The sequence below is a fragment of the Pseudophryne corroboree genome, chromosome 8 (assembly GCF_028390025.1).
Source record: "Pseudophryne corroboree isolate aPseCor3 chromosome 8, aPseCor3.hap2, whole genome shotgun sequence".
Taxonomy (NCBI): domain Eukaryota; kingdom Metazoa; phylum Chordata; class Amphibia; order Anura; family Myobatrachidae; genus Pseudophryne; species Pseudophryne corroboree.
This window is the reverse complement of record NC_086451.1, coordinates 111,391,829-111,415,495: the sequence shown is the minus strand read 5'-3', so window position 1 is coordinate 111,415,495 and position 23,667 is coordinate 111,391,829. Positions and strand designations below refer to the sequence as shown.

The window sequence follows — 23,667 nt, the reverse complement described above, 5'->3', positions numbered from 1 at the left end:
GGATTCCGGTGCCGGTATGTGGCCGCCGGGAGCCCGATCGCCGGCATAACATACTACACCCTATTTAAACTGTCTGAATTTTCTGCTACTAGAGGTTATCTTTATTGACAGTATATATATCCGATTCTCACATTCATCATTCATAACTCGGAGGGACTATCACTGTGTGGTACCCATTTGACTCCCCTTCACTGGTTACTTACCAACAGGGGTATCAGTGCTGGTGCCCAACAGCAGTAGATCCTTCACCTGTTCTATACTCTCTCACCTCTGGCCCATCTTCCCACGCTCTCATCCTCATGTTCACTGTCCTTTAGGACATACGAGAGGACAGTAGAAGTGGGGTGGTCCGTATAAGTCTTTGCCTCCTCCATACATAAATATATCTACATTAATCCTAAAACACATCACCAGTGATTACTAAATTTGCTGTATGCTCCACAACACCTGGACGAATTGTAATACCTAACTAACATTGTATAGACATACACAGATACCTGAAGATTGCTTCTTATGTTGCCTATACGTATTTATATTGATTTACAATTGTCCTAAATCTATATTTTCGCCTACAATTACTAACACTACTTTGATGTTATGTTCAAAAATATAGCCATATGCAATAATAAGAATTTACTTACCGATAATTCTATTTCTCGTAGTCCGTAGTGGATGCTGGGGACTCCGTAAGGACCATGGGGAATAGCGGCTCCGCAGGAGACTGGGCACATCTAAAGAAAGCTTTAGGATTATCTGGTGTGCACTGGCTCCTCCCCCTATGACCCTCCTCCAAGCCTCAGTTAGGATACTGTGCCCGGACGAGCATACACAATAAGGAAGGATCTTGAATCCCGGGTAAGACTCATACCAGCCACACCAATCACACCGTACAACTTGTGATCTGAACCCAGTTAACAGCATGATAACAGAGGAGCCTCTAGAAAAGATGGCTCACTACAGCAATAACCCGATTTTTTGGTAACAATAACTATGTACCAGTATTGCAGACAATCCGCACTTGGGATGGGCGCCCAGCATCCACTACGGACTACGAGAAATAGAATTATCGGTAAGTAAATTCTTATTTTCTCTAACGTCCTAAGTGGATGCTGGGGACTCCGTAAGGACCATGGGGATTATACCAAAGCTCTCAAACGGGCGGGAGAGTGCGGATGACTCTGCAGCACCAATGAGAGAACTCCAGGTCCTCCTCAGCCAGGGTATCAATTTTGTAGAATTTTACAAACGTATTTGCTCCTGACCAAGTAGCTGCTCTGCAAAGTTGTAAAGCCGAGACCCCTCGGGCAGCCGCCCAAGATGAGCCCACCTTCCTTGTGGAGTGGGCATTTACAGATTTTTGGCTGTGGCAGGCCTGCCACCGAATGTGCAAGCTGAATTGTACTACAAATCCAACGAGCAATAATCTGCTTAGAAGCAGGAGCCACCCAGCTTGTTGGGTGCATACAGGATAAACAGCGAGTCAGTTTTCCTGACTCCAGCCATCCTGGAAACATATATTTTCAGGGCCCTGACAACGTCTAGCAACTTGGAGTCCTCCAAGTCCCTAGTAGCCGCAGGCACCACAATAGGTTGGTTCAGGTGAAACGCTGAAACCACCTTAGGGAGAAACTGAGGACGAGTCCTCAATTCCGCCCTGTCCGAATGGAAAATCAGATAAGGGCTTTTACAGGATAAAGCCGCCAATTCTGACACGCGCCTGGCCCAGGCCAGGGCCAACAGTATGACCACTTTCCCTGTGAGATATTTTAACTCCACAGATTTAAGTGGTTCAAACCAATGTGACTTTTGGAACCCAAAAACTACATTGAGATCCCAAAGTGCCACTGGAGGCACAAAAGGAGGCTGTATATGCAGTACCCCTTTTACAAACGTCTGAACTTCAGGGACTGAAGCTAGTTCTTTTTGGAAGAAAATTGACAGGGCCGAAATTTGAACCTTAATGGACCCCAATTTCAGGCCCATAGACACTCCTGTTTGCAGGAAATGTAGGAATCGACCCAGTTGAATTTCCTCCGTCGGGCCTTACTGGCCTCGCGCCACGCAACATATTTTCGCCAAATGCGGTGATAATGTTTTGCGGTTACATCCTTCCTGGCTTTGATCAGGATAGGGATGACTTCATCCGGAATGCCTTTTTTCCTTCAGGATCCGGTGTTCAACCGCCATGCCGTCAAACGCAGCCGCGGTAAGTCTTGGAACAGACAGGGTCCTTGCTGGAGCAGGTCCCTTCTTAGAGGTAGAGGCCACGGATCCTCCGTGAGCATCTCTTGAAGTTCCGGTTACCAAGTCCTTCTTGGCCAATCCGGAGCCACGAATATAGTGCTTACTCCTCTCCATCTTATCAATCTCAGTACCTTGGGTATGAGAGGCAGAGGAGGGAACACATACACTGACTGGTACACCCACGGTGTTACCAGAGCGTCTACAGCTATTGCCTGAGGGTCCCCTGACCTGGCGCAATACCTGTCGAGTTTTTCCCAACGGTTTATAATCATGTGGAAGACTTCTGGGTGAAGTCCCCACTCTCCCGGGTGGAGGTCGTGCTGAGGAAGTCTGCTTCCCAGTTGTCCACTCCCGGAATGAATACTGCTGACAGTGCTATCACATGATTTTCCGACCAGCGAAGAATCCTTGCAGCTTCTGCCATTGCCCTCCTGCTTCTTGTGCCACCCTGTCTGTTTACGTGGGTGACTGCCGTGATGTTGTCCGACTGGATCAACACCGGCTGACCTTGAAGCAGAGGTCTTGCTAAGCTAAGAGCATTGTAAATGGCCCTTAGCTTCAGGATATTTATGTGAAGTGATGTCTCCAGGCTTGACCATAAGCCCTGGATATTCCTTCCCTGTGTGACTGCTCCCCAGCCTCGCAGGCTGGCATCCGTGGTCACCAGGACCCAGTCCTGAATGTCGAATCTGCGGCCCTCTAGAAGATGAGCACTCTGCAACCACCACAGGAGGGACACCCTTGTCCTTGGTGACAGGGTTATCCGCTGATGCATCTGAAGATGCGACCCGGACCAATTGTCCAGCAGGTCCCACTGGAAAGTTCTTGCGTGGAATCTGCCGAATGGGATTGCTTCGTAGGAAGCCACCATTTTACCCAGAACCCTTGTGCATTGATGCACTGAGACTTGGCTCGGTTTTAGGAGGTTCCTGACTAGCTCGGATAACTCCCTGGCTTTCTCCTCCGGGAGAAACACCTTTTTCTGGACTGTGTCCAGGATCATCCCTAGGAACAGAAGACAAGTCGTCGGAACCAGCTGCGATTTTGGAATATTGAGAATCCAATCGTGCTGCCGCAACACTACCTGAGATAGTGCTACACCGACCTCCAACTGTTCCCTGGATCTTACCCTTATCAGGGAATCGTCCAAGTAAAGGATAACTAAAATTCCCTTCCTTCGAAGGAATATCATCATTTCGGCCATTACCTTGGTAAAGACCCGGGGTGCCGTGGACCATCCATACGGCAGCGTCTGAACTGATAGTGACAGTTCTGTACCATAAACCTGAGGTACCCTTGATGAGAAGGGTAAATTTTGACATGAAGGTAAGCATCCTTGATGTCCCGAGACATCATGTAGTCCCCTTCTTCCAGGTTCGCAATCACTGCTCTGAGTGACTCAATCTTGAATTTGAACCTCTGTATGTAAGTGTTCAAAGATTTTAGATTTAGAATCGGTCTCACCGAGCCGTCCGGCTTCGGTACCACAACAGTGTGGAATAATACCCCGTTCCCTGTTGCAGGAGGGGTACCTTGATTATCACCTGCTGGGAATACAGCTTGTGAATGGCTTCCAAAACTGTCTCCCTGTCAGAAGGAGACATCGGTAAAGCCGACTTTAGGAAACGGCGAGGGGGAGACGTCTCGAATTCTAATTTGTACCCCTGAGATATCACCTGAAGGATCCAGGGGTCTACTTGCGAGTGAGCCCACTGCGCGCTGAAATTCATTGAGACGGGCCCCCCACCGTGCCTGATTCTGCTTGTAAAGCCCCAGCGTCATACTGAGGGCTTGGCAGAGGCGGGAGAGGGTTTCTGTTCCTGGGAACTGGCTGATTTCTGCAGCCTTTTTCCTCTCCCTCTGTCACGGGGCAGAAATGAGGAACCTTTTGCCCGCTTGTCCACGAAAAGACTGCGCCTGATAATACGGCGTCTTCTCATGTTGAGAGGCGACCTGGGGTACAAACGTGGATTTCCCAGCTGTTGCCGTGGCCACCAGGTCTGAAAGACCGACCCCAAATAACTCCTCCCTTTAATAAGGCAATACTTCTAAATGCCGTTTGGAATACGCCTCACCTGACCACTGACGTGTCCATAACCCTCTACTGGTAGAAATGGACAACGCACTTAGACTTGATGCCAGTCGGCAAATATTCCGCTGTGCATCACGCATACATAGAAATGCATCTTTTAAATGCTCTATAGGCAAAAATATACTGTCCCTATCTAGGGTATCAATATTTTCAGTCAGGGAATCCGACCACGCCAACCCAGCACTGCACATCCAGGCTGAGGCGATTGCTGGTCGCAGTATAACACCAGTATGTGTGTAAATACATTTTCTCTATCGTCCTAGTGGATGCTGGGGTTCCTGAAAGGACCATGGGGAATAGCGGCTCCGCAGGAGACAGGGCACAAAAAGTAAAGCTTTTCCAGATCAGGTGGTGTGCACTGGCTCCTCCCCCTATGACCCTCCTCCAGACTCCAGTTAGATTTTTGTGCCCGGCCGAGAAGGGTGCAATTCTAGGTGGCTCTCATAAAGAGCTGCTTAGAGAAAGTTTAGCTTAGGTTTTTTATTTTACAGTGATTCCTGCTGGCAACAGGATCACTGCAACGAGGGACAGAGGGGAGAAGAAGTGAACTCACCTGCGTGCAGGATGGATTGGCTTCTTGGCTACTGGACATCAGCTCCAGAGGGACGATCACAGGTACAGCCTGGATGGTCACCGGAGCCGCGCCGCCGGCCCCCTTGCAGATGCTGAAGTAAGAAGAGGTCCAGAATCGGCGGCTGAAGACTCCTGCAGTCTTCTAAAGGTAGCGCACAGCACTGCAGCTGTGCGCCATTTTCCTCTCAGCACACTTCACACGCAGTCACTGAGGGTGCAGGGCGCTGGGGGGGGGCGCCCTGGGAGGCAAATGAAAACCTATTAAAAGGCTAAAAATACCTCACATATAGCCCCCAGAGGCTATATGGAGATATTTAACCCCTGCCTGTATTCACAAAATAGCGGGAGACGAGCCCGCCGAAAAAGGGGCGGGGCCTATCTCCTCAGCACACGGCGCCATTTCCTCTCACAGTTCCGCTGGTCAGGACGGCTCCCAGGTCTCTCCCCTGCACTGCACTACAGAAACAGGGTAAAACAGAGAGGGGGGGCAAATTTAATGGCAATATCTTGATATATATAAAGCAGCTATAAGGGAGCACTTATTATAAGGCTATCCCTGTCATATATAGCGCTTTTTGGTGTGTGCTGGCAGACTCTCCCTCTGTCTCCCCAAAGGGCTAGTGGGTCCTGTCTTCGTTTAGAGCATTCCCTGTGTGTCTGCTGTGTGTCGGTACGTGTGTGTCGACATGTATGAGGACGATATTGGTGTGGAGGCGGAGCAATTGCCAAATATGGGGATGTCACCTCCTAGGGGGTCGACACCAGAATGGATGCCTTTATTTGTGGAATTACGGGATAGCGTCAACTCGCTTAAGCAGTCGTTTGACGACATGAGGCGGCCGGACAATCAATTAGTGCCTGTCCAGGCGCCTCAAACACCGTCAGGGGCTGTAAAACGCCCTTTGCCTCAGTCGGTCGACACAGACCCAGACACAGGCACTGATTCCAGTGGTGACGGTGACCAATCAACCGTATTTTCCAGTAGGGCCACACGTTATATGATTTTGGCAATGAAGGAGGCGTTACATTTAGCTGATACTACAGGTACCACTAAACAGGGTATTATGTGGGGTGTGAAAAAACTACCTATAGTTTTTCCTGAATCAGAAGAATTAAATGACGTGTGTGATGAAGCGTGGGTTGCCCCTGATAAAAAGCTGATAATTTCAAAGAAATTATTGGCATTATACCCTTTCCCGCCAGAGGTTAGGGAGCGCTGGGAAACACCTCCTAGGGTGGACAAGGCGCTAACACGCTTATCAAAACAAGTGGCGTTACCTTCTCCTGAGACGGCCGCACTTAAAGATCCATCAGATAGGAGGATGGAAAATATCCAAAAAAGTATATACACACATGCAGGTGTTATACTACGACCAGCTATAGCGTCTGCCTGGATGTGCAGTGCTGGGGTAGTTTGGTCAGAGTCCCTGATTGAAAATATTGATACCCTGGACAGGGACAATATTTTACTGTCGTTAGAACAAATAAAGGATGCATTTCTTTATATGCGTGATGCACAGAGGGATATCTGCACACTGGCATCACGGGTAAGTGCTATGTCCATTTCGGCCAGAAGAGCTTTATGGACGCGACAGTGGACAGGCGATGCGGATTCAAAACGGCATATGGAAGTTTTGCCGTATAAAGGGGAGGAGTTATTTGGAGTCGGTCTATCAGATTTGGTGGCCACGGCTACAGCCGGGAAATCCACCTTTCTACCTCAAGTCACTCCCCAACAGAAAAAGGCACCGACTTTTCAACCGCAGCCCTTTCGTTCCTTTAAAAATAAGAGAGCAAAGGGCTATTCATATCTGCCACGAGGCAGAGGTCGAGGGAAGAAACAGCAACAGGCAGCTCCTTCCCAGGAACAGAAGCCCTCCCCGGCTTCTACAAAAGCCTCAGCATGACGCTGGGGCTTCTCAAGCGGACTCGGGGACGGTGGGAGGTCGTCTCAAAAATGACAGCGCGCAGTGGGCTCACTCGCAGGTAGATCCCTGGATCCTGCAGATAATATCTCAGGGGTACAGGTTGGAATTAGAGACAGATCCACCTCGCCGTTTCCTGAAGTCTGCTTTACCAACGTCCCCTTCCGAAAGGGAGACGGTTTTGGAAGCCATTCACAAGCTGTACTCTCAGCAGGTGATAGTCAAGGTACCTCTTCTACAACAAGGGAAGGGGTATTATTCCACTCTATTTGTGGTACCGAAGCCGGATGGCTCGGTAAGGCCTATTCTAAATCTGAAGTCCTTGAACCTGTACATAAAGAAGTTCAAGTTCAAGATGGAGTCACTCAGAGCAGTGATAGCGAACCTGGAAGAAGGGGACTTTATGGTATCCTTGGACATCAAGGATGCGTATCTCCACGTTCCAATTTACCCCTCACACCAGGGGTACCTCAGGTTCGTTGTACAAAACTGTCACTATCAGTTTCAGACGCTGCCGTTTGGTTTGTCCACGGCACCTCGGATCTTTACAAAGGTAATGGCCGAGATGATGATTCTTCTTCGAAGAAAAGGCGTATTAATTATCCCATACTTGGACGATCTCCTAATAAGGGCAAGGTCCAGAGAACAGCTAGAGATGGGATTAGCAATATCTCAAGAGGTGCTAAAGCAGCACGGATGGATTCTGAATATTCCAAAATCCCAATTAATGCCGACAACTCGTCTGCTGTTCCTAGGGATGATTCTGGACACGGTTCAGAAAAAGGTTTTTCTTCCCGAGGAAAAAGCCAAGGAGTTATCCGACCTGGTCAGGAATCTCCTAAAACCAGGAAAGGTGTCTGTACATCAATGCACAAGAGTCCTGGGAAAAATGGTGGCTTCTTACGAAGCAATTCCATTCGGCAGATTCCATGCAAGAATTTTCCAAAGGGATCTGTTGGACAAATGGTCAGGGTCGCATCTTCAGATGCACCTGCGGATAACCCTGTCTCCAAGGACAAGGGTATCTCTTCTGTGGTGGTTGCAGAGGGCTCATCTATTGGAGGGCCGCAGATTCGGCATACAGGATTGGATCCTGGTGACCACGGACGCCAGCCTGAGAGGCTGGGGAGCAGTCACACAAGGAAGAAACTTCCAGGGAGTGTGGTCGAGCCTGGAAAAGTCTCTTCACATAAACATTCTGGAACTAAGAGCAATCTACAATGCTCTAAGCCAGGCGGAACCTCTGCTTCAAGGAAGACCGGTGTTGATCCAGTCGGACAACATCACGGCAGTCGCCCATGTAAACAGACAGGGCGGCACAAGAAGCAGGAGTGCAATGGCAGAAGCTGCCAGGATCCTTCGCTGGGCGGAGAATCACGTGATAGCACTGTCAGCAGTGTTCATCCCGGGAGTGGACAACTGGGAAGCAGACTTCCTCAGCAGACACGATCTTCACCCGGGAGAGTGGGGACTTCATCCAGAAGTTTTCCACATGCTAATAAACCGTTGGGAAAGACCAATGGTGGACATGATGGCGTCTCGCCTCAACAAAAAACTGGACAGGTATTGCGCCAGGTCAAGAGATCCGCAGGCAATAGCTGTGGACGCGCTGGTAACACCTTGGGTGTACCAGTCGGTGTATGTGTTTCCTCCTCTGCCTCTCATACCAAAGGTATTGAGAATCATAAGGCAAAGCGGAGTAAGAACGATACTAGTGGCTCCGGATTGGCCAAGACGGTCTTGGTACCCGGAACTTCAAGAGATGGTCACGGACGATCCGTGGCCTCTACCTCTAAGACAGGACCTGCTTCAGCAGGGACCGTGTCTATTCCAAGACTTACCGCGGCTGCGTTTGACGGCATGGCGGTTGAACGCAAGATCCTAAAAGGGAAAGGCATTCCAGAAGAAGTCATTCCTACCTTGATTAAGGCAAGAAAGGAAGTCACCGCGAAGCATTATCACCGCATTTGGCGGAAATATGTTGCGTGGTGCGAGGATCGGAGTGCTCCGACGGAGGAATTTCAACTGGGTCGTTTCCTACATTTCCTGCAATCAGGATTGTCTATGGGTCTCAAATTGGGATCTATTAAGGTTCAAATTTCGGCCCTGTCAATATTCTTCCAAAAAGAATTGGCCTCAGTTCCTGAGGTCCAGACTTTTGTAAAGGGAGTACTGCATATACATCCTCCTGTGGTGCCTCCGGTGGCACCGTGGGATCTAAATGTAGTTTTAGATTTCCTCAAATCCCATTGGTTTGAACCACTAAAAGATGTGGATTTGAAATATCTCACATGGAAAGTGACTATGTTACTGGCCCTGGCGTCCGCCAGGAGAGTATCTGAACTGGCGGCTTTATCTTATAAAAGCCCTTATTTAATTTTCCATTCGGATAGGGCAGAGCTGCGGACGCGTCCGCATTTTCTCCCTAAGGTGGTATCAGCGTTTCACCTGAACCAGCCTATTGTAGTGCCTGCGGCTACAAGCGACTTGGAGGACTCCAAGTTGTTGGACGTTGTCAGAGCTTTAAAAATATACATTTCAAGGACGGCTGGAGTCAGAAAATCTGACTCGCTGTTTATACTGTATGCACCCAACAAGTTGGGTGCGCCTGCTTCTAAGCAGTCGATTGCTCGTTGGATTTGTAACACAATTCAACTTGCACATTCTGTGGCAGGCCTGCCACAGCCTAAATCTGTTAAGGCCCATTCCACAAGGAAGGTGGGCTCATCTTGGGCGGCTGCCCGAGGGGTCTCGGCATTACAACTCTGCCGAGCAGCTACGTGGTCAGGGGAGAACACGTTTGTAAAATTCTACAAATTTGATACCCTGGCAAAGGAGGACCTGGAGTTCTCTCATTCGGTGCTGCAGAGTCATCCGCACTCTCCCGCCCGTTTGGGAGCTTTGGTATAATCCCCATGGTCCTTTCAGGAACCCCAGCATCCACTAGGACGATAGAGAAAATAAGAATTTACTTACCGATAATTCTATTTCTCGGAGTCCGTAGTGGATGCTGGGCGCCCATCCCAAGTGCGGATTATCTGCAATACTTGTACATAGTTATTGTTAACTAATTCGGGTTATTGTTTAGGGAGCCATCTTTCAGAGGCTCCTCTGTTATCATACTGTTAACTGGGTTTAGATCACAAGTTGTACGGTGTGATTGGTGTGGCTGGTATGAGTCTTACCCGGGATTCAAAATCCTCCCTTATTGTGTACGCTCGTCCGGGCACAGTACCTAACTGGAGTCTGGAGGAGGGTCATAGGGGGAGGAGCCAGTGCACACCACCTGATCTGGAAAAGCTTTACTTTTTGTGCCCTGTCTCCTGCGGAGCCGCTATTCCCCATGGTCCTTTCAGGAACCCCAGCATCCACTACGGACTCCGAGAAATAGAATTATCGGTAAGTAAATTCTTATTTTAGGATACCCTCCTGCTTTCTATCAGCAGGATCCTTAAGGGCGGCCACCTCAGGAGAGGGTAGAGCCCTTACAAGCGTGTGAGCGCTTTATCCACCCTAGGGGGTGTTTCCCAACGCACCCTAACCTCTGGCGGGAAAGGATATAATGCCAATAACATTTTAGAAATTATCAGTTGTTATCGGGGGAAAACCACGCATCATCACACACCTCATTTAATTTCTCAGATTCAGGAAAACTACAGGTAGTTTTTCCTCACCGAACATAATACCCCTTTTTTTTGGTGGTACTCGTATTATCAGAAATGTGTAAAACATTTTTCATTGCCTCAATCATGTAACGTGTGGCCCTACTGGAAGTCACATTTGTCTCTTCACCGTCAACACTGGAGTCAGTATCCGTGTCGGCGGCTATATCTGCCATCTGAGGTAACGGGCGCTTTAGAGCCCCTGACGGCCTATGAGACGTCTGGACAGGCACAAGCTGAGTAGCCGGCTGTCTCATGTCAACCACTGTCTTTTATACAGAGCTGACACTGTCACGTAATTCCTTCCAACAGTTCATCCACTCAGGTATCGACCCCCTAGAGGGTGACATCACTATTACAGGCAATCTGCTCCGTCTCCACATCATTTTTCTCCTCATACATGTCGACACAAACGTACCGACATACAGCACACACACAGGGAATGCTCTGATAGAGGACAGGACCCCACTAGCCCTTTGGGGAGACAGAGGGAGAGTTTGCCAGCACACACCAGAGCGCTATATATATATATATATACAGGGATAACCTTATATAAGTGTTTTTCCCCTTATAGCTGCTGTATCTTTAATACTGCGCGTAATTAGTGCCCCCCCTCTCTTTTTTAACCCTTTCTGTAGTGTAGTGACTGCAGGGGAGCGACAGGGAGCTTCCCTCCAACGGAGCTGTGAGGGAAAATGGCGCCAGTGTGCTGAGGAGATAGGCTCCGCCCCCTTATCGACGGCCTTATCTCCCGTTTTTTTATGTATTTTGGCAGGGGTTAAATGCATCCATATAGCCCAGGAGCTATATGTGATGCATTTTTTGCCAACCAAGGTGTTTTTTTATTGCGTCTCAGGGCGCCCCCCCCAGCGCCCTGCACCCTCAGTGACCGGAGTGTGAAGTGTGCTGAGAGCAATGGCGCACAGCTGCAGTGCTGTGCGCTACCTTGTTGAAGACAGGACGTCTTCTGCCGCCGATTTTCTGGACCTCTTCTGCCTTCTGGCTCTGTAAGGGGGCCGGCGGCGCGGCTCTGGGACCCATCCAAGCTGGGCCTGTGATCGTCCGTCTGGAGCTAATGTCCAGTAGCCTAAGAAGCCCAATCCACTCTGCACGCAGGTGAGTTTGCTTCTTCTCCCCTTAGTCCCTCGATGCAGTGAGCCTGTTGCCAGCAGGTCTCACTGAAAACAAAAAACCTAAACTAAAACTTTCACTAAGAAGCTCAGGAGAGCCCCTAGTGTGCACCCTTCTCGTTCGGGCACAAAGATCTAACTGAGGCTTGGAGGAGGGTCATAGGGGGAGGAGCCAGTGCACACCAGATAATCCTAAAGCTTTCTTTAGATGTGCCCAGTCTCCTGCGGAGCCGCTATTTCCCATGGTCCTTACGGAGTCCCCAGCATCCACTTAGGACGTTAGAGAAATGTGATTAACAGGACGAATTTATTCCCCAAAAATTGGAAATCACTGTTTACATTGGCTGACATTTGTATATATTTTGTCTATGAATACACATACACATGTGCTACTTACCAGTGGCGGATTTAGGGGGGGGGCACCAAGGCACGTGCCCCCCCTGTCATTTTTAGTGCAGACTGACATGCGGACGAACGTCCGCATGTCAGTCTGCGGTCTCGTTTCCTCCCCTGCTGTTAGGAGGGACACGGAGGGCACAGTGCGCGCCTCTCCTGTGTCCCTCCTGGGTCTCCGGCGGCCGCTGGTCTCATGAAGGAAGTGCCGTTCGTGAGCACTTCCTTTATTACAGTGACCCGCGGCCGCCGGAGACACAGGAGGGACACAGGAGAGGCGTGCACTGTGCCCTCCGTGTCCCTCCTAACAGCAGGGGAGCGGGGGGAGCAGCGGCGGCGGCGGAGGAAGGGGTGGGGACGCACTGGGGGGGAATATCTGGCACTGGGGGTATATTTGGCAGGGAGGGGGGGGGGGGAGAATATCTGGCACTGGGGACATATATGGCACTGGGGGGAATATCTGGCACTGGGGGCATATATGGCACTGGGGGGGAATATCTGGCACTGGGGGCATATGTGGCACTGGGGGGGGGATATCTGGCACTGGGGGCATATGTGGCACTGGGGGGGGAATATCTGGCACTGGGGCATATGTGGCACTGGGGGCATATATAGCACTGGGGGGGGGGCGATATCTGGCACTGGGGGCATATGTGGCACTGTCGGGGAATATCTGTCACTGGGGGTATATGTGTACCTGGCACACATGGGGGGGGGCTATATTTGGCACTGGCGGCATGTGAGTACCTGGCACCGTGGGGGAATATCTGGCACTGGGGACATATGTGGCACTGGGAGCACAGCCCTAGCAACAAGGACTACCTCCTAGCAACGAGCATGACACCCAGTGCATGAAACCCCTGGCAACGAGCATGACACCCAGTGCATGAAACCCCTGGCAACGAGCATGACACCCAGTGCATGAAACCCCTGGCAACGAGCATGACACCCTGAGCATGAAAACCCCTGGCACCGTGCATGGAACCAAGAGCATGAAACCCCTGGCAACGAGCATGACACCCAGTGCATGAAACCCCTGACAACGAGCAGGTATTTGAAAAGTAATTAGAAGCCTTACTGTAGGACTTAATGTGTAATGGGCATTACGGTGTGTGGCATAATGTATCACGGACATTGCGGTGTGTGTCATAATGTGTCACAGGCATTACGGTGTATGGTATACTATATCGCTGGCATTGTGATATGTGGTATAATGTCTCAGGGTCATTGCAGTGTGTGGCATAATGTATCACGGACATTGCGGTGTGTGTCATAATGTGTCAGGCATTACGGTGTGTGGTATACTATATCACGGGCATTGTGGTATGTGGTATAATGTCTCAGGGTCATTGCAGTGTGGCATAATATATAACGGGCATTGCGGTGTGTGGCATAGGGTATAACGGGCATTGCGGTATGTGTCACAGGCATTACGGTGTATGGTATACTATATCACGGGCATTGTGGTATAATGTCTCAAGGTCATTGCAGTGTGTGGCATAATGTGTCACAGACATTGTATGTGCTATAATGTATCAGGGGCAGTGCAGTGTGTAGCATAATGTATAACGGGCATTGCGATTCCTGTCATAATGTGTCACAGGCATTACGGTGTGTGGCATAATGTGTCTGGGGCATTACAGTGTGTGCATATTGTGTCATGTGCATTATTGTGTGTGGAATAATGTCTAAGGGCCATTGCAGTATGTGGAATAATGTATACTGGGCATTACTATAAGGAGGAAAAATGACAAATAATGTAAGGGGCATGAATCAGGATTATTTTCTTTCCTGTGGTGGCCAACGTCTGGGCGTGCAGGTTGCAAAACTGGGGTATAAGGTAGTCTTTTCCTGCAATACCACGCCCATTCAAACGAAGCCACGCCCATTCCAACAAAGCCACGCCCCTTACGGTGCCCCCCCCTGTAATTTTTTTCTGGATCCGCCCCTGCTACTTACTGTATGTGCCTTACTAAACATAGCAAACTTATCAGTGTTGGCAGAGTGTATTGAATTGCCTGGTGCAGTGACGTCAGTCCACACACTTAATGACTTAAACAGTAATGCAGGTTTATTCAGTGAACACAGGTGACTCAGATGTAATACTGATATAGGCAATTAGGGGCCCTTATATAATACAAGGTAACAGCAGTGGTATCGGTAATTATCAGGAGTTGTCTCCGGTGGTGAGGGACGGAGGACTGCACAGCTACAAACTCCAATTTCAGAAGGGCAAGTGTATGGTGCAGAATAAAAGCCGCGATACATGCAATGGAATGCTGTGAGTCTCTGTAGCTGAAATCCACTCCCGATCTCAGCTCTGCATGCTTGCACACACCAGGACACTGGGGCATATTTATTAAGCCTGGTGACGTGATAAAGTGGAAGGTGATAGGCACCAGCCAATCAGCTCCTAACTTCCATGTTACAGGCTGGGTTTGAAAAATGACAGTTAGAAGCTGACTGGCCAGTGCATTATTACCTTCCACTTTATCACTTCACCAGGCTTAATAAACTGCACCTCTGTCTCTCTTACTCTCTCACTCTAAGATGGAGGAGCAGGGATTACATCACATAGCTCCACTTCCGAGTGACTCTTGGGCACTAGGGAATTAACACTAGGGAATGCGCCCACAGACTTCTATGTAGAAGGAGACCGGCACAGAGCGCACCATGGGGGTAATTCAGAGTTGATAGCAGCAGCAAATTTGTTAGCATTTGGGCAAATCCATGTGCACTGCAGGTGTGGCATATATAACATTTCCAGAGAGAGTTAGATTTGGGTGGGTTATATTGTTTCTGTGCAGGGTAAATACTGGCTGCTTTATTTTTACACTGCAGTTTAGATTTCAGTTTGAACACACCCCACCCAAATCTAACTCTCTCTGCACATGTTATATGCCAGATACACATATGGCCCCACAGTACCAGATATACATATGCCCCTACAGTGCTAGATATCCCCCTACAGTGCCAGTTACTCAGATGCCCCCACACTGTAAGATACACAAATGCCCCACAGTGCCAGATACACATATACCCAACAGTGCCAGATACACATATGCCCCCACAGTGCAAGATACACATATGTCCCCACAGTGCCAGATATGCCCTCACAGCACGATACACATACACTCCCACAGTGCCAGATAAAAATATGCCCCCACAGTTCCAGATACATATATGCCCCCACAGTACCATATATACACATATGCCCCTACAGTGCCAGATATCCCCCTACAGTGCCAGTTACTCAGATGCCCCCACACTGCAAGATACACAAATGCCCCAGTGCCAGATACACATATGCCCCACAGGGCCAGACACAGTGGGGCAAAAAAAAAAGTATTTGGACAGCCACCAATTGTGCAAGTTGACCCACTTAAAAAGATGAGAGAGGTCTGTAATTTCGATCATAGGTACACTTCAACTGTGAGAGACAGAATCTGGAGAAAAAAAAACAGGAAATCACATTGTATGATTTTTAAACAATTTACTTGTATATTCTTATCGAAAATAAATATTTGGACACCTACCAAGCACAAGATTTCTGGCTCTCACAGACCTGTTACTTCTTCTTTAAGAAGCTCTTCTATCCTCCACTCGTTACCTGTATTAATGGCACCTGTATGAACTGGTTATCTGTATAAAAGACACCTGTCCACACCCTCAAACAGTCAGACTGCTACCTCTACACCATGGCCAAGGACACCAGTGACAAAATTGTAGAGCTGCACAAGGCTGGGATGAGCTACTCGACAATAGGCAAGCAGCTTGGTGAGAAGAGATCAACTGTTGGCACAATTATAAAAAAATGGAAGAAATACAAGATCACTGACAATCTCCCTCGACCTGGGTTTCTATGCAAGATCTCACCTAGTGGGGTATCAATGATCTTGAGAACGGTGACGAATCAGCCCACGGGGGGGGGGGGGGGGGGCTGGTCAATGACCTCAAGAGAGCTGGAACCACAGTCACAAAGGTTACCATTAGTAACACACTACGTCGTCATGGATTGAAATCCTGCAGCGCCCAAAAGGTCCCCCTGCTTAAGCAAGCACATGTCCAGGACCATCTAAAGTTTGCCAGTGACCATCGGGATGATCCAGAGGAGGATTGGGAGAATATAATGTGGTTAGATGAGAGCAAAGTCAAAACTTTTGGTATAAACTCCACTCGCTGTGTTTGGAGGGAGAAGAATGATGAATGGCATCCCAAGAACACCATACCCACTGTGAAGCATGGGGTTAGAAACATCATACTTTGCGGCTGCTTTTCTGCAAAGGGGACAGGACGACTGATCCGTATTAAGGAGAGGATGAATGGGGCCATGTATCATGAGATTTTGGGCAAAAACCTCCTTCCCTCAGTAAGAGAATTGAAGATGGGACGTGGCTGGGTCTTCCAGCATGACAATGACCCCAAACACACCGCCCGGGCAACTAAGGAGTGGCTCCGTAAGAAGCATTTCAAGGTCCTGGAGTGGCCTAGCCAGTCTCCAGACTTCAACCCAACAGAAAATCTGTGGAGGGAGTTGAAAGTTCGTGTTGCCCGGCGACAGCCCCAAAACATGACAGATCTAGAGAAGATCTGCATGGAAGAGTGGGCAAAATTCCTGCTACAGTGTGTGCAAACCTGGTCAAGTACTACAGGAAACGTTTGACCTCTGTAGTTTCCAACCAAGGTTATATTACGAGTTAAACTTTTTGATTGTCCAAATATTTATTTTCCGCAAGAATATACAAATAAATTGTTTAACAATCATACAATGTGATTTCCAAGGGTTTTTTTTTTTCAGATTGTGTCTCTCACAGTTGAAGTGTACTTATGATGGAAATTACAGACCTCTCTCATCTTTTTAAGTGGGTCAACCTGCACAATCGGTGACTTTTTTGACCCACTGTATATATATATATATATATATATATATATATATATATATATACAATTTTTCCCCACAGTGCCAGATACACATACGCCCCCACAGTGCCAGATATGCCCTACAGTGCCAGTTACACATATGCTCCCACAGTGCCAGATATGCCCCTACAGTGCCAGTTAAACATATGCCCCAACCACCCCACAGTGCCAGGTACACCCCCCCCCCCCCTCCCAGTTCCGCACACCACGCTGCCGCCACTGGCTGCTGTGTGTAAGGAGAGGAAAGTGCAGCACGCGTCACTCCAGCCCCTCAGTTTTCAGTCCGGTCTCTGCACTCCGGTAGCGGCATGTATCTCCAATCAGGTGCTGGTTTGTGAGCCAATCAAAGCTTGCGGTCCGGCAGCCAATCAGGAGCCACAGCTGCTAGTCCACGAGCTTTGGTTGGCTAACGAACCAGTGCCTCATTAGAGATACACACTGCTGCTGGAGCCTAAACTGAACACTGAGGGGCAGAAGAGGCGCGCGCTGCGCTCTCCTCCCCTCACACACAGCAGTGGCTGCAAGCATGGCGTCCGACCATTGGTACTGTGTACCGGCTGGCAATATCTTACCGGTACGCAATACCACCTCGTACCGCCATAATTGCAGCATTAACCTTTTTGCGGTGGCAACCATTTTTCTGTCATTAGTGCTGCAACTTATTATAATATCTATAGCGATGTATGGCTTAGTTATGTAATGTATTGTGAGATGTACACTGACTGTAATGACAGCTGTATAGTCATAGATGAAGTGGCGCCACTAGGGGGTGTGAACCTGGGTGTCATCCTCTGAGGGGTAACACCAAAATGTCGCCTCCATCTCAGTGACAGGAGCCAGGTGCTGCATTGTGATCTTACATTATCTTTATTTGCAACTTCAGTCTCCAATACTAAAGGGGGGTACACACGGAGAGATCTGTGCTTAAAATCTAAGCAATCTGACTAGATTGCTTAGAAATTAAGCATACATATCTCAGTGTGTATGCCATAAAGCGATAGCGATGCGCAGCCCCGCGCATCGCTATCGCTGATTGTAGATTGGCCTGCATGCAGGCAAAATCTAGTACAGTCGCTTAGCACATCGCTCGTGTGTACAGAATGAGCGACGTGCTACAGCGATGTACGTCACTCTCCTCTGCCACTCCGTCCTCTGCCGGGTCCAACCTCCGCCTCCTGCCTCTCCTGGTCCCGCCTTCGTCTTCTTCCTCTGCTGGTCCCGCCTCCGTCTCCGTCTCCTGCTTCACCACCACAGACTAGAGTCACACCAGCTACAGCCAGCCAGCGCAACGCACGTCAGCAGCAGCAGCAGCAAAACGGTAAGTGCCAACGGGTGCGCTGTGGGCAGCATAAACGGCATTGATGGGTGCCGGGGGGGGGGGTGTTTGCGTGCGGTGCGCTGAGCCCCTTGTTATCGACCGGGCTGTATTAACAGCCGTGAGGGGACACACACACACACACACACACACCATTTTCATGCATGTATTTACAGGGGGGAGTGTGTGTGTGTGACACTGTTATTATTAATATACTGCCGGGGGGGGGGGGGGGGGTGTGTGACACTGTTATTATTAATGTACTGCCGGGGTGGGGGGGGGGGGGCTGGGTGTGACACTGTTATTATTAATATACTACCAGCGGGGGAGGGGGGGGTGGGGCGGGGGGGGGGGGGGGCACCGTTATTGATGTTAACTGGGCTGTATGTATTTACAGCCGGGGGGTGGGGAGACACCATTATTATTAATGTACTACTAGCCGGTGGGGGGGGGGGGGGGGGGGAGACCATTATTATTGATGTTAACTGGGCACTTGTGTGGGTTGTATTAACAGCCGTGTGGGGGGGGGTTCACTACGATCTGCCGGCGACCAGCATACCGGCGCCGGGAGGCCGGCCGCCGGCTTACCGACAGTGTGGCGAGCGCAAATGAGCCCCTTGCGGGCTCGCTGCGCTCACCACGCTACGGGCACGGTGGCGCACCACACTATTTTATTCTCCCTCCAGGGGGGTCGAATAAGTGTCGGTATGCCGGCTGTCGGGCTCCCGGCGCCGGTATGCTGGTCGCCGGCAGATCATAGTGAACCCCCCCCACACGGCTGTTAATACAACCCACACAAGTGCCCAGTTAACATCAATAATAATGGTCTCTCCCCCCCCCCCCCACCGGCTAGTAGTACATTAATAATAATGGTGTCACCCCACCCCCCGGCTGTAAATACATACAGCCCAGTTAACATCAATAACGGTGCCCCCGCCCCTCCCCCGCTGGTAGTATATTAATAATAACAGTGTCACACCCAGCCCCCCCCCCCCCCCCCCCACCCCGGCAGTACATTAATAATAACTGCCTCTTCCGGCGCGGCGCATGTGTGCGGTGGCTGGGTAGGAATTTCCCCTTCCCCCTCGTTCCTCCCCCGGCTCCGTCCTCCCAGCCAGTAGCAGCACTCCCCCCTGTCTGTGCTAACGTCCTCCCACATCAGTGATTGCATAATATTCATTAATTTCTCTCTATTTCTCTCTCTCTATCTCTCTCCTCCTGTGGATTACTTCGTTTGTCAGTGTAATTTTAATTTTTACAGGTGCCCCTATTGGATTCTACTGGACAAGTGGACGTGACCGGCGTGGGATGTAGGTAAGTAATCTGTCTCTCATTGTTACAGGTACCCCTATTGGATTCTACTGGACAAGTGGACGTGACCGGCGTGGGATGTAGGTAAGTATGTGTGAGTGTGTAAGTGTGTATTTAATAAATTTTTACTTTCACGGTGTGTGTGTTGTGTTTTTATTTGGGTATTTTTTTTTTTGTAGAACTACAGGTACCAGCGGGCCCGTTATTTCCCCGCATGCTGGTACTTGAGGTTCTCCAAGTACCAGCAAGCGGGGGAGGCTTGCTGGGCCTTGTAGTTCCACAACAAAAAACAATATTCTTTTTTTTTACATACTCATGGCTATCAGCCCGGCACCCACCGCCCAGGGGTGCTGGGGACAGCCTCGGGCTTCACCCCTGGCCCTTGGGTGCCTGAAGGGGGGACCCCTTGATTTAAGGGGTCCCCACTCCTCCAGGGAACCCCGGCCAGGTGTGACTAGTTGGGGGGGTAATGCCGCAGGGACCTACATAAATGTGTCCCCCGGCTGTGGCATTATGTCCCTGGCTAGTGGAGCCCGGTGCTGGTTTTAAAAATACGGGGGACCCCTACATCTTTTGTCCCCCGTATTTTTGGAACCAGGACCGGACTAAGAGCCCGGTGCTGGTTGTCTAAATACGGGGAACCCCTGTCCAATTTTTTCCCCAGTATTTAAACAACCAGGCCCGGCTCAAAGAGCCCGAGGCTGGTTATACTTAGGAGGGGGGACCTCACGCATTTTTTTTATTTTTTAACCCATTCAGACCCTTCTCCATTAATGGGGAATGTCCACTAAGTAATGTCCACTAATGGGGGGGGCCATTACGTGTAACAACGCTACTAATGGGAGGGCCATTACGTGTAACAATGCTACTACTAGGGGGGTCATTACGTATAAGGAAGATACTACTACTTGGGGGGAGCATTATGTATAGGATGCTACTATTACTTGGGGGGCATTAGATATAACAATAATACTACTACTTGGGGGGCCTTACGTATAAGGACGCTACTACTACTGGGGGTGCACTATGTATAAGGATGCTACTACTACTTGTGGGGCATTACGTATATGATGAATAAGATTGTGCTACATTGTGGCGTAATTTTGAATGGGGGTACTATTGTGTGGCTATGCCCCTTACTTGTGAGACCACACCCCTTTTCCCGGTGCGCGCCAAAGGAATATGGGAGGGCGCAAATTTATAGTTTGCAGGGGGGGCGCCGAACACCCTAGCACCGGCCCTGGGTGGAGGGCTGGGTAAGTTGATGGTGGGCGAGTTTGTAAGCCATTGGCGGTGGCAGCGGGCATCGGCACAGGGGCAGTAGCGGGCATTGGCTCGGCGGCAGTAGGGGGTCATCGGCAGGATTCGGCGAACATTATGGCTGTAGTGCCTCACCAGCCACTGACCTCGCCACACGCCACTGGAGTGTGGGCTGTATTAACAGCCGGGTGGGGGGGGGGGTTGTTATTAATTATGTTTTTATGAGGCTGTCCTGTGTATCGAGCGATACATATATGGGGGAGTGTGATGCGGCTGGTGATAGCGGTCTAGGAGAAGATGGATGTATCCGTATGATTAGACAGGCTGCTTAATGTGCTTTGAAGCTGTATTAGCAGGCGGGGGGGGGGGGATAGGGGGTGTTACTATATGTTTGTGGTGCTTAAGTGGCTTTACCTGGTTGCAATGTGTGTATAAGCGGCTTTACCTGGCGCAGCGTGTGTATAAGCACCATTTCCTGGCGCAACACGTGTATAAGCGGCATGGTTTTTTTAATGCGAGGGTCAACATATTTTATTAAAGTTTTTGCTTGCTTGTTATTTAAATAGTGTTGTTTTATTTTTCTCACAGCAATGGCTTCTTACATGGACCGGGAGTTCACAACTGGATTCATTGATGTGTATCGGGCCAGCGAATGTCTGTGGAAGGTCCGTAGCAAGGATTTTTCAAACAGACAGAAGAAGGATCAGGCCTACAGACAATTGGTGGAGTACAGCAAAGCCCATAACAGTGATGCTGATCTACTTTGGGCGAAGAAGAAGATAGCAAACTTGCGGACGGTGTTCAAGAAGGAACACACACGCGTGATCGAGTCTCAACGTTCAGGAGCCGGAACTGATGATGTTTACCAGCCGACGCTATGGTATTATGAACAGATGAAGTTCCTTTTGGAGAGAGAGGCGAAATTACATGGACAGGGTAGCCTGGATAAAGAGTCTCCTAAGACGCCAGAGGAAGAGGGGACCCTTAATCCGGTAAGTTAAAACACTTTAAAATGTTCAACTTTATCATTGTTTAATCAACGCCCTAATGTTTTATTTTCTTTTTTTTTTACAGGAATCTACCCCGGAGGTAATGAACACTTCCGCAACAGAGGCAACAGAACTGGAGCTCAGTGGTGAGGAGTCAGCACCATCTCGGTCGACAGCACCACCAAGGCGGAGACAAAAGAATTCATCATTGAGTTCCGATTCTGCATCCTCCAGCACGGTTCAATTTATCCAACGGGCAGAGGAAATGCTTAATAGGCCACCAGACTTCTATCGTCAATTTTCAAACACGATAGAATCTCAGATACGTGTAATGCCCGAAACTGTTTTTAGAACTTTCAGGCGCATAGTATTTGATGTATTGAGAAGGGCCGAGGATAATGACCTATCCGATGACCTGGATCTAATGTCAAATCCTGTGCGGCGCGCACGAAATGCCCCACAGTCCCAGTATCCTTATCCCCAACCATACTATTATCCGCCGGGTAATCCTCCGCCACAGCGCCCTTTTTTTTCGCCGGGACCCCCACCAACACCCACTCTGCCCACTCCTCCCACCAGCACTTTGTCCACTGGATTGTACTCAGCAATGCTGAGTACACAGCTCCCCCCAGAGGACGAGGCTACTTTTTTCAATTATTAAATTATAATTTTTTTTATTAGTTTTTTAGTTTCCGTTGGACAAATTGTTCCATGTTTCCTCGACTCTTTTATGTTGTTCATAGTTACCATAGTGTCGGTTTTTTGTCCTGGACTTTTGAACGTTGGGATATTGGTCATTCTTATCGATGAATCCAGTTGCATAAGTGTTAAAAATTAATATATTTTTATAAGTAAATTATTTTCAAAACAAAAAAGAAGTGTTGTGTATTTTTTATGGTTTATCATTATATTTTTAATTTTTGGGGGAGTTATGATAGGAATGCTGTTGGACCAAATTTGTCCTCACTTATCCCCCCTTAAAAAAAATTTTTTTAATGGGAGATAAGTGAGGACAATCCTACCTTCAAGGTACTGTTAAAGGGGACATTTATTACAGAGGGATGCGGTTAAGATCTCTGCGTCGGGTTCCCAATAGCCACAATCCTGACATATTCTCCCCCTGTGGGTGTCCATGACACCCATAGAGGGAGACTAAAAATTTGGCAAGCAAAGCGAGCCACAAGGGGCTTCTTTGCGCTCGAGCCGCTGCCGGCATTCCGGTGGCCGCCATCCCGACGTTGGGATTATGACTGTCGGGATGCCTGCTGCCGGGATATCATACTGATTCCCAGGGCCAGTGCTATGGTGTCCGGCGCCCTCCTGCAAACTGTAAATTTGCGCCCCCTCAGACACAGAGGTGATACAGTGACTGGGACGGAACACAGGGGTGATGGCACACACAGGTATGCCTGACTTGGTTCACACTGTTGAATCCCATTAGTCCTCACTTATCCCCCACAAAAAACGACGCAGTCGTGAAGTGTCCTGGGTATACCTGACCCCAGAGTTCCTCATGGCTACGTTGTTTTTTAATATACATGCAAAACACACACAGGTACATACTCTGACAACAGAAGTTTAAAACAAGATACATTTTTATTTTGGAAATAAATAAAAAAAATACAATAAAATATAAAACCAATCAAGCATATGTAATGTCTATCAAACATAAAAGCAGTTAAATGTAGGAGTCTTGCCAATCCACTGCACCTACTCCATTAAAAAAGGTCAGGTAGTCGTCCCTGACCTTTCTAGCCTTTAAAGTGGGATTAGGTGTGGACTGTGGCCTTTCAAGTCCAGGCAACCTAGCAGAGTCCACATCAGAGTTGTCGGCCTGAGCAGGCAACCTGGCA

General features: G+C 49.1%; 2 protein-coding genes across 2 annotated transcripts in view; one reads left to right on the top strand and one right to left on the bottom strand.

The window, feature by feature from the left end:
* ADGRD2 (adhesion G protein-coupled receptor D2) overlaps nt 1-23,667 on the bottom strand; it is a 611,421-nt gene that overhangs the window by 95,668 nt on the left and 492,086 nt on the right. The window lies entirely within an intron of this gene.
* On the top strand, nt 21,226-22,658 carry LOC134947542 (uncharacterized). The gene is made up of 2 exons (XM_063935583.1): nt 21,226-21,817; nt 21,900-22,658. Exons 1-2 carry the CDS (start codon nt 21,416-21,418, stop codon nt 22,473-22,475), a joined length of 978 nt encoding a protein of 325 aa, XP_063791653.1. The 5' UTR covers nt 21,226-21,415; the 3' UTR covers nt 22,476-22,658.

Bases quoted from the DNA above. Each gene is read 5' to 3' on its own strand.
- LOC134947542 (XM_063935583.1), top strand. From the start codon at position 21,416: ATGGCTTCTTACATGGACCGGGAGTTCACAACTGGATTCATTGATGTG. The intron at 21,818-21,899 runs GTAAGTTAAAAC...TTTTTTTTACAG, and splicing joins AAGAGGGGACCCTTAATCCG to GAATCTACCCCGGAGGTAAT.